Below are 11,986 nucleotides of genomic sequence, written 5' to 3'. Positions count from 1 at the left end.
AAATGTTTAATTTGTATTGCTTTTTGACAAACTTTTGTATATGGTTCCTGTAGACATGAATAAAGCATTTCCAACTAAAAAATAAAAATAAAATAAATAAAGGTACTTAACTGTCTATGCTTTGGAGATGACCTGAGGCTAATTATATTAGGACCATAGCACAAAATTACCATACTAGTCTGGCCAACATGGTGAAACCCTATCTCTACTAAAAATATCAAAAATTAGCCTGGTGTGGTGGTGGGCATCTGTAATCCCAGCTACTTGGAAGGCTGAAACAGGAGAATCACTTGAACCCTGGAGGTGGAGATTGCAGTGAGCCAAGATCATGCCATTGCACTACAGCCTGGGCAACAAAAGCAAGACTCCATCTCAAAAAAAAAAAAAAAGAAAAGAAAAGAAATTTTGTTCATGTTTGAAGAGAGAAGCATGACAGGACACATGAGAAGCAATATGAAAGCATATATTTATACTTCATTATATCATTATAAGTTGGAAACATGAAGTAACAAAAGTAATAAGTAATCTGATTCTTTAGAGATAAAGTAATGACACTTTAAAGTAACACCAGGCCAGGTGCAGTGGCTCACAGCTGTAATCCCAGCACTTTGGGAGGCTGAGGCGGGCAGATCACGAGGTCAGGAGATCGAGACCATCCTAGCTAACATGGTGAAAACCCGTCTGTACTAAAAATACAAAAAATTAGCAAGGCGTGGTGGCATGCACCTGTAATCCCGGCTACTCAGGAGGCTGAGGCAGGAGAATCACTTGAACCTGGGAGGTGGAGGTTGCAGAGAGCCAAGATCCCACCACTGTACTACCACCTGGGTGACAGAGCAAGACTTTGTTTCAAAAAAAAAAGAGGAACACCAATGTGGATATAAGAATTCTAACATTTAATGTCCATTCCTCCCTTTGGCTGATCCTCTTAATATTTCCCTACAGGTTGGAGCTGCTCCTGAACAGTTTCTCACTTTCAAATCCAATCCTCAAATAACTCTCACACTCAGCAAAAATAGCTTCCCTACCCTCTTCCCCTTTGTCCTTTCTGTCCTTATCATTTTGAGAACCAGCAGGGCCTCCTGGAACTCTATTTTTCTTTAATTTCTGACCTGCATTATGCATAAAAGAAGGAAGGTCTAATAAACTGACTCAGCAAATAATAATGCTTTTTATTTAGAACATGCAGAAAAGAAATGCCTTTGAATTATGATACACAAATCATCTTTCTCTATTTAATAATAACATATTAATAACAACATTAGATAAGTATCAGTATTATGTGACAGTCAATGCAACCGTTACAGAGTATGGAGAATAGCAGATATATTTGCATTGTGAAGCATAGGAAACTCTCCTTAACGGAGGCTGAATGTTCACTAGATCTTGAGGGAAGTGAAAATGTGAGATGACAGGCCAGAAAAGGCATCACATATAGTGAAATGTGGATAACGCCCCAGAGGAAAGAGAGCTGCAGGGACAGCACAGCAGCAACCAGACCATCTGCTCTTCTTCAGACAGGAATGAAGCACAGCTGGTAGAAGGGTGGCACAGAGGCAAGTCCATTTAAAACTGGAGTGGTGTCAAGGTCCTTTGGGTCAACCAGAGATTTCAGGTTAAAGTTCTGTAAAATGGAGGTCAGGAATAAAAACAGCTCCATGCGGGCCAGGCCTTCTCCCACACAAATCCGTTTTCCTGAAAATAGCAAACACAGAGAGCAGTTACTCCTCATGTGTAACTGTGACAGTGACAAACACTGTCTTTATAACTGGCACAAACAGAATATGCAATAACTGTTCAGTGAATCGTAGGAGGGATGAGGAGATAGATGGGTGGATGGGTGCATGCATGAATGAATGGATGGATGGGTGGATGGATAAATGGATGAATGGATGGATGGATAGGCAACTGAAAAATGAATGGACATACTCTTCACCTAATATCAGATCTTAATAGCCACCCTATACTGAACAAACATTTATTGAGTACCAGCTACATGCTAAGCACTTTATTAAGATCTTTCTACAGACTTTAAATGCCTTCGTCAATCTTTCTTTAGAAACATACATTCCTTGTCAAGTGGGTTGAACTGAGAAGGGCTTAGAGGAGGAAGCTAACATACTGTATTTCCCTTTGTATTTCTGGCTCAACATGCAGTCAAAGATTTTTTTTTCCCCTAGGTACTTTCAGGAGCACATGTCTAAACATGTCACCTTCTCACTTTAAAACTTTAAATAGCTTCCCTGTCTGTCCTATAGGATAAGGTCTCAATGGATTGACCTGGACCTCACATTCTGTTTCCAGTCTGATGATCCATATCACTACACTCTTCAAATCCGATACTGTCAACTCTAGGCATAGCCACTCGTCATCAGTCTCCAGCTTCAAGGTTTCAAGTTTTACAGCATGCTGCTCCTTTTGGTCAAGATGAACTTTTCTATTACCACAGTCAGGACATAGGTCAAATTTTACCTCCTTTTTTACCCTCTTTCTCATCTCCTTGAGCAAGAAAATGTTGCTTTCTCTGGGTTTCCTCAACATTATATTTATGCTTCCATTGAAAAATGTGCTATGGTCTGAATATGCCTCCCCCAAATTCATATGTTGACACATAATACCCAATGCAACATTACTAAAGAGACGGCTCCTTTTAGGAAGTGAATAAGTCAAGAGGGCTCTGTCCATGCTAAAATAACATCAAGAGATGCAAGGGAGCCATTTCTCCCCTTTTGCCTTTTTTGCCCTTCTGTCATATAAGGATACAGAGGGGGCATTATCTATAAGGAACAGGCCCTCACCAGGCACTGAACTTGTTGACACCTTGATCTTGGAACTCCAGCCTTCAGAACTGTGAGAAATAAATTTCCATTATTCATCAATTGCCTAGTCTTGGATATTTTGTCATGGCCAAAAAAACAGACAGCATGGGTCACCTACAATAATAATTACTGATTTATTTATTTAGAGTGTGATATGGTTAGGCTCTGTGTCCTTACCCAAACCTCATGTCAAATTGTAATTCCCAATGTTGGGGGAGATACCTGGTGAGAGGTGATAGAATCATGGGGGATGATTTCCCCCTTGCTGTTCTCATGATAGTGAGTTCTCATGAGATCTGGTTGTTTAAAGGCATGTAGCCTTTCCTCTTTGCTCTCTCTCTCCTGCTGTGCCATGGAAAGATGTGCTTGCTTCCGCTCTGCCTCCCACCATGATTGCAAGTTTCCTGAGGTCTCCCAGCCATGCTTCCTGTACAGCCTGTGGAACTGTGAGTCAATTAAAACTCTTTTCTTCATCAATTACCCAGTCTCAGGTAGTTCTTTATACCAATGTAAGAATGGACTAATACATGTGCCAAATGTGAATGCTTGAAGGAAGATTTCTTTTCTTGTTGTCTTGGTATCTACAGTGTCAGATATAAAGCAGATATCAAAGGCCACAGAATGAAGGAAGGAGATTCTATCACCAGACGCTCAGCACACACATTTCGGATGTGGAGATCCAACATCCAAGATACAAGGCCATGACTAGGGAAGAGCGTGGTGCTCTGCATCACTGCAGAGTATCCTGCTACATTCCCAATGTCCCCCTCATCCCATCTATGGTTATTTGGCAAAGGTTCTAATATCCGTTATTTAGAGCTAATGTCCTGCTCCTGTGGCTCATTATCTCCTTTAACAGCCCTGCATTCTCTTCCTTTCATCCTCTCTGCCTCCTCTGAGGTAGCTCAAATGTCTTCACTGCTATTAAAATGTTATTTATGCCTCACTTTGGGGTATAAGAGAACAAGAAGCAGACAGCTTTTCCATCTACCTCCCAAACCCCAACAGCCTGTTCTTTCCCATATCACAGCCTCAGTCCTACTGAACTACAATGATCTGTTTACTCTGCTTTCCAAACTCAGAAGCGAGCCTTTTAAGACCCTCTTCAGTGTTTGAGGATAATTTTATCCTACAGGCCCAGACTAGGGGGTGAGGGACACCATGTGGAAAACACTCAGTGAAGTTTTGGAGTGAGGTAACTTCCTCATGGCTAGTGAGGAAAATGTAATTAGTTTTATCTTCTAGGAGGAGTTCTTGGGTACCTCAGTGGTGTATCTAGAGGCAGAATTCAACCAACCTATACTTCAACTTTCGCAATTTGGAAGAATTGGATTAACTCCCCAAAGCCCACTAATCTGGCTCAATAATTAGGATGTATCATGAGCAGGGAGCACACAGACATTCAGAACAGTGCTCTTGATCGTGTACGAAAAGTAATTGTACCACTGCAGAGGAGGCACACATAAGTTCCAACTGATCAAAAAAGTTGTCTTATACCCTGAGACACAAATGGAAATACATTTATATTACCTGCTGAGAAAGGCATGAAGTAGTTACTTTTCTTAAAATTGCCACCTTCATCCAGAAAGTGACGAGGGTCAAACATCTCTGGGTTGGGAAATTCTTTGTTGTCATGTAGCACAGAACTCAGGGAAATTAATATGGTTGTGCCCTATAAACAAGAGACATAGGATGAACTGAGCTGTAAAGAAGCCATGAAGGTTGAAGAAACAGTGGTAATCACGTAGTTGAATCTTTTGATGTGCAGATGAGGAAACACCATTCCAAAGAAGAGCAGTACCATTTCCAGATGGATAGACCAAGTAATAATAGGCATGAGCTTAAGGTCAGTGAAAATAATCTTGCTAAAGTGCCCTGCAATCACATTTGAAGTCCTGAGTACTTGGATACTTGGGTGCAACCTTCTGAATCTGTCCTCCTTTTCATCAAGCTTGGACACTAGTGGCTGTCCACACTTGCTGCTCTATTCCATCACTTTGGTTTTCACCAACCTTATGTGTAGAGTATGACTTAAAGTTGAAGTCTCTTTTGACATGGAAATGGCCACAGTATCTGTTCACAGGGCATTTGTGAATAAACACATGATTGAGTTTCAAATGACGTCTTCTGGGATGATAACTAGTATAGTCACAAGTATAAAACTATCGAGTTCTTGTCATTGCCATGCAGTTTGTTTGTCTTCATTTAAAGATATGGGAGAGATATTCATTACAGATTAATCCTAGCTAAAAAATACAGAAGGAACGATGGAATTAGAAAGATCACCTATTTTTAACCATTCAGGTCAAGATCATCAGGTTAGGTGAGGATCATTAATGAAAGATAAAACTATTGGATGTGTGACTTGGGAAGCAGGGTGTTCAGTTTTAAAGTACCATGCCATAGATTTTCATCATTCACACATGAAAATCAGAACCCCTTCAATGAAGAGATCTGGCAGATTCCAACTTATTAGGTGAGAATCTTAGCATAACCAATAATGACATATGTGACATTATGTGCCCCTGCCTCACCATTGTGATTCAGTGGGATATTCAAAGTACTATGTAGTTTTCTTGCCAAAGTCATAACTGGAATATAATATCTAGAAAACAATCATACAAAATGAGCCTTAGGAAAATTTAAATGACTAACGGCCTCAACTCTTCACAGAGGTCAACATATCAAAAGGAAACAGAGGAAATGGACTCTTCTTGATTACGGGAGATGAAAATAACAGGACACTGAAATTATGTGCCTGTTTCTTGACTGGAGAGTGAATTGCAAGAAAAAAAGTGATTAACATATTCTTTAAAAATTGGAAAATTTTAAATATAAGCTGTATAGTTAATAATATTATTGTATTAATAACTCCACAGTATGAATGCTATTATTATTATGTAGGAGAAAACCATTGTTATTGTGCTATACATACTGAGGTACTGAAGCATAAATAGATGGATGGACAGATATCAAAGTAGATATATATACATACTGCCATATGTACATATACATATGTGTGTGTAATGTTACTTATTTTAAAATATTTTATAATAAAAAGGTGAGGAAAAATTCTACCCTCTAAATTTTCATATCAATAGTCTATAATTTAGTTTTTCAAAAATATTCCCTTGAATATTTATAAACAAGTACTATATTAAAATGTTATTAAGAACCAAAGCAGATTTATTTCAACAAATGTTACTTGAATAACTAGAAATTTATAGACATTGAAGCATGACCATTATTACTTCATATTACAAATAAAAATTCATTTGAAATATGTCATTGATCTAAATATAAGAGCTAAAACAAAAATTTTCCAGGAAAGTTAAAAGCCAGTCTTTGGAATCTTGTGCTGACAAATATTCTTTAATAGGACACAAAAGAACAAATTAATCACACATATTTGCAGAAAATTCTACTGGACAGGAATGTCTTATATTAGGCATCAATAAAAAATACTCCCTGCACAAGTCCCTCCTGCCACCTGTTTTTGTATAGTATGTGAGCTAAAAGTATTCACATTGAACAAATGCAAACAAGAAATAGTATTTTTGAAACAAACATTTTATAGGAAATTTACATTTGTTTCCATAAAACTTGGAACATATCAATCTTCATTCATTTGCAGATTGTTTATGACTGCTTTCATACTACAATAAGAGATGTCAAGTATTGCAACAGAAACCACATGGCCGGAAAATCTAAAATATTTACTATCTGGCCCATTACAGAAACAGTTTGCCAACTCCTGTCTCAGACTATTATCTCCAGCTAGATAAATGGATCCAGCCTGTAGCAGAAAAACACATGTATCTGATATGTAAAGAGGGTAGAATTGGCCACACAGTGCTGCATTTTTCTGTACTGGGCTATTCCATGAAGAAGGGATTCAATGGGTGATTCCCTTGGGCTCTGGTTTCTCAGGGCTCAAAAGACAACAGGCACAGCATGAGCTGCCCTGCAGGGGGGTGAATGAAGAAGCTCATCAGATGCAGCGTTCCCCTCCAGCAGTTCACCAAAGCTGATGTAGTGAACTGGGGAGACTGGCAGCTCCTACCTGATTCTTCGGTATATTTCTCATTTAGTTAGTTATAGGAGGAGAAGTAAGTTTCATTACTATTACCCTCAGACCCTAATTTTGAGAAACAAAAGTCTTCTCCTGGTTACCTCCTGTGTTTGTGATAACAGAGTGCATTGAAGTTTTATCTCCTGTACTAAATCAGTGACCATTAGGGTAAGCCCCATAATCTCTCAGTAAATTATCAATTCTGTCTTCTTCAAAAGATGACATTAGTAATTACAACCTTACCAATATCATTCCTTTTTCCCCTTGAAAATACAACTTTCAGTTATATTATTTTTTATTTTACTAATCATATGTATTGGTTTTAATTGGGAAAAGTAGGTTTGAGATGGCAACTGGAGTGTCTGGATAAATACAGAAACCATGTGATAGAAGGCATTGTAAAGCTGCCAAGACAAAAATTGGTCTCAAGGTTCCAGAGGTAGGAGAACCTCAGAGAGCTAAGCTAACACTGACACTCAATTTTCGACTGGGTTCACATTATGTCCAATTCTGAATCATGACAACAGGTGTTATGTCATTATGACTGCCTATGGGAGAGGAATGAATCTTTCTTTGAAGAATATAAACCTCTGAAATTCTGCAATTTCTTATATATAGTATCTGGTATTTAACCAAAAGTCATCAAGTATTTCAAAGATACAACTAAGTGATCGCAAGAAGAAAAGTGGGGAGAGGGAACGGCAATAAAATCAGACTCGCATTAGGAAACTTTTCTCACCTAGTTTTGTAAGGCTGGCATAATCTCAATTTCAAAAATCTTGAAAATTCCAAGAAAGAAAATTATAAACCAATCTCTTGTGAATGTAAACACTGAAGTCCTAAACAACATGAAGAAGGTCAATTCATCTCTATGCGCATACTTATTTCTATTTAGTGAGGAATGTAAGCCCAATACATATAATCTGATGTTGTGTGGATATTTGTCCCCTCCAAATCTCATGTTGAAATGTGATTCCCAATGTTGGAGGTGGAGTCTGGTGGGAGGTATTTAAGACATGGGGGTGAATTCTTCTTGAGTGGCTTAAAGCTCTTCTCATGATACTAAGTGAGTTCATATTCTGTTAGTTCACACACGAGCTGGTTGTTTAAAGTCACTTCCACTCCTTTTTCTCTTACTCCCTCTCTTGCCATGTGACATGCTTGCTTCCCCTTCACCTTCTTCCATGATTGAAAGCTACCTGAAGTCCTCACTAGGAGCAGATGCCTGCCCCCACTATGCCTTTTGCACAGCCTGCAAAACCATGAGCCAAAATAAAACTCTCTTATTTATAAATTACCCAGTCAAAGATATTCCTTTATAGCAATGGAAACGGACTAACACACAAGTATATAGATGCAGAGAATTGATGTGATAAGATTTTACACACAATTATGACATCTATATATGATAGCAAACTTCTCTAATCTGATAAAAAAATCTACCAAAATATACTTCAAGCATCATTCTCAATATTGAAATGGAAAACTTTCACTGTTTCCTGCAGATTAGAAATGAGAAACAAGGATCCCCACTGTCACCAATTCTATTCAACACTCTCCTAGAAATTCTAGCCAATGCAATAATTAATGCAATAAAGAGATGTTAAGCCCATGAGAAATGGAAAATAAGAAATAAAACAATATTAACCCAGATACAGTATAATTACACAGAAATTACAATGAATCCAGAAATAAATTATGAACAGTGATTAGTAAATTTAGCAAAGTTGACAAATTAACATCATCAGAATGACAAAAACTAATTATATTCCAAAACAAAAATATTAATTATCTAGGGAAAACCAAAGACTTGAAAACCATGACAACAAATAACAACATTCCTGGGAAAATAAAAGAAATCCCAAATAAATTGGAAGCATAATTATATTCAGGAATGGAAAGACGCAACATGTCAAGATTCAGTTCTTTTCAAACTGATCTATAAATTTAATGTCACCCTGACAGAAATTCTAGCCCAATGTTTTGGGAAATTGACAAACAAATGCCTTTAAAATTTATCTGGAAACATAAGCACCTAAGAGTAGCCAAACCAATCTTGAAGAAAGATAATAAATCTGGAAAACACACACTGCCAGACACCAACACCTGTTACAAAACTTTGTAGCCCCAAACTGGAAACAACACAAAGTCCAATTAAACTGCCAGACATGTGAGTTATGCACTTCCCTCACCAGGTGATAGTAGAGGATAAGAATGATACTATGAATTTGGGGACTTCAAAAACATGGAGTTGCAGTGTAGGAGAAACAAACTTACCTTGGGGATGAGGTAGTTTCTGAATTTAACATCACAGGTCACTGCATGGGGCAGGTTGGTAGGGAGGAGGTCAATGTATCTCTGGACCTCATGCACCACAGCATCTGTGTAGGGCATGTGGCTCCTGTCCTGCATGCAGGGGCTCCGGTTTCTGCCAATCACACGTTCAATCTCTTCCTGGACTTTAGCTGATAAGACACAAGTAAAAACTGATGGAAAAGGAGAAAAATGGCACATTTGTTGTCGCAATTCAGGGGTACATGAATCATGATAAAGGTATCCAAACATCATTAGAAATTTAAATTATAGTGCTGGAAGTATATGCAAATGTAAAGAGAGGGCTGTTACAGATGCACAAATGTGTAACTACCATAAACTAGGCATTAAGAAAAATCTGTACATATACAAGCAGAGAAAATTATCTTCAATAAAGGAAGACGGGAAAGATTGAAAGAAGGAAGAGAAGTCCACAAAACAACCAGAAAACAAATAACAAAAGGGCAGGGGTAAGTCCTTACTTATCAATAATAACACTGAATGTAAATGGGCTAAAATCTCCAATCAAAAGACATACTGACTGGATGGATAAACAAGACCCATTAATCTGTTGCCTAAAAGAAACACACTTCACTTATAAAGATACACATAGGCTGAAAATAAAGGAATGGAATGAGACAGTACATGCCAATAGAAACGAAAAAAAAGCAAGAGTTACTATATTTAAAGAAGACAAAGTAGATTTCAAAACAAAAACTATAAGAAGAGACAAAGAAGATCACTATTGGTGATAAATTAGTCAGCTTGGCAAGAAGATGGAACAATTTTAAATATGTATGCAACCAATAATGGAGCACCCAGATATATAAAAGAAATACAATTAGAACTAGAGAGAGATAGTCCCCAGTACAATAATAGCTGGAGACTTCAACATCCCACTTTCAGCATTGGACAGGTCATCTAGATAGAAAATCAACAAGGAAACATTCAACTTTATCTGCACTATAGACCAAATGGATCTAATAGATATTTGCAGAATATTTTATCCAACTGCTACAGAATACACATCCTTTTCCGCAGTACATGGATTGTTATCAGGAATTGACCATATGTTAGGTCACAAAACAAGTCTTAAAATATGCAAAGAAACTGAAATAATATCAAGCATCTTCTCTGACCACAGTGTAATAAAACCAGCAATCAATAACAAGAGGAATTTTGGAAACTACACAAATAAATGGAAATTTAAAAATATACTCATAAATGGAGAGTGGGCCCATGAAGAGATTAAAAAGGAAATTGAAAAATTTCTTGAAACGAATTTTAATGGAAACACAACATACCAAAACCAAGGGGCTATAGCAAGACCAGTACTAAAAGAGAAGTTTATAGCTACAAGAACTTATATCAAAAATGGAGAAAATAGACAAATAAACAATCTAATGATGCATCCTAAATAATTAGAAAAGCAGAAGCAAATTAAACCCAAAATTAATAGAAGAAAAGGAATAATAAAGATCAGAGCAGAAATAAATAAAATTTAAATGAAGAAAAACAAAAGATCAATGAAACAAAAAGTTGCTTTTGAAAAGTTAAACAAAATTGACAAACCTTTAGCCAGACTAAAAAAAAAAAAAAAACAGAGTAGATTCAAATAAATAAAAACAAATTAAAAAGGAGGCATTACAACTGATACTGCAGTTACTATAAGCAACTATATGCCAATAAATTGGAAAGTCTAGAAGAAATGGACAAATCACTAGACGAATATGACCCATCGAGTTTGAACCAGGAAAAAATCCAAAACCTGAACATGCAATGACAAATGAGAAAGATCAAATGAGAAATAAAAAGTATCCCAGTAAAGAAAACCCCAAGACTGGCTAGCTTCACTGCTGAATTTTACCAAACATTTAAAGAAGAACTAATACCAATCCTATTCAAACTATTCCAAAAAATAAAGGAGAAGAGAATACTTCGAAACTCATTCTGTGAGACCAGTATTACCCTGATACCAAAATCAGACTAAGACACATCAAGAAAAGAAAACTACAGGTCAATACACCTGATGAACACTAGTGCAAATATCTTCAACAAAATACTGGCAAACCAAATTCAGCAATACAATAAAAAGGTCATTTACAATGACCAAGTGGGATTTATCCCTCGGATGCAAGGATGGTTCAACATGTGCAAATCAAGCAGTGTGATGTATCATATCAAAAGAATGAAGGATAAAAGCTATATGATCATTTCAGTTGATGCTTAAAAAGTATTTGATAAAGTTTAACATCCCTTCCTGATAAAAATTCATTTAAAAAAACTGAGATAGAAGGAACATACCTCAACATAAAAAAGCTATATGACAGACCCACAACTAGTACTACACTGAATGGGGAAAACCAAGAGTATTTCCTCTAAGATCAGGAACACGACAAGGATGCCCACTGTCACCATTGTTATTCGTCATAGTACTGGATGACTCCAGTAAGAGCAATCAGACAAGAGAAAGATATAAAGGCTATCCAAATTGGAAAGGAAGAAGTCAAAATATCCTTGTATTCAGATGATATAACCTTATATTAGGAAAAACCTAAAGATTCCACAAATTAAATATTAGAACTAATGAACAAATTCAGTGAAGTTGAAGGATACAAAATCAACATAAAAATCAGTAGTGTTGTTATATGCCAACAGTGAACAAAAAGAAAAACAAATTTTAAAAGTAATCCCATTTACAATAGCCATAAGTAAAATTAAATACTTAGGAATTAATTTAACCAAAGAACTGAAAGATGTCTAAAATGAAAACGATAAAACA

At 36.8% G+C, this 11,986-nt stretch overlaps 1 protein-coding gene across 1 annotated transcript in view; it reads right to left on the bottom strand.

Moving 5' to 3' along the window:
- Positions 1-448: 448 nt before the first annotated feature.
- Positions 449-11,986, bottom strand: part of LOC105536626 (cytochrome P450 2C9-like) — a 67,381-nt gene continuing 55,843 nt past the window's right edge. Inside the window, exons 7-9 of the mRNA XM_011976031.1 lie at positions 9,169-9,356; positions 4,350-4,491; positions 449-1,695 (exon numbers count right to left, since the gene is read on the bottom strand). Coding sequence (XP_011831421.1) covers positions 1,514-1,695; positions 4,350-4,491; positions 9,169-9,356 — 512 coding nt within the window. The 3' untranslated portion in view covers positions 449-1,513. The remainder of the gene's footprint in view (positions 1,696-4,349; positions 4,492-9,168; positions 9,357-11,986) is intronic.

Source organism: Mandrillus leucophaeus, unplaced genomic scaffold (genome assembly GCF_000951045.1).
Source record: "Mandrillus leucophaeus isolate KB7577 unplaced genomic scaffold, Mleu.le_1.0 Scaffold1615, whole genome shotgun sequence".
Lineage (NCBI taxonomy): Eukaryota > Metazoa > Chordata > Mammalia > Primates > Cercopithecidae > Mandrillus > Mandrillus leucophaeus.
Note: the sequence above shows the minus strand (reverse complement) of the source record. Positions and strands in the feature narration are given on the sequence as shown.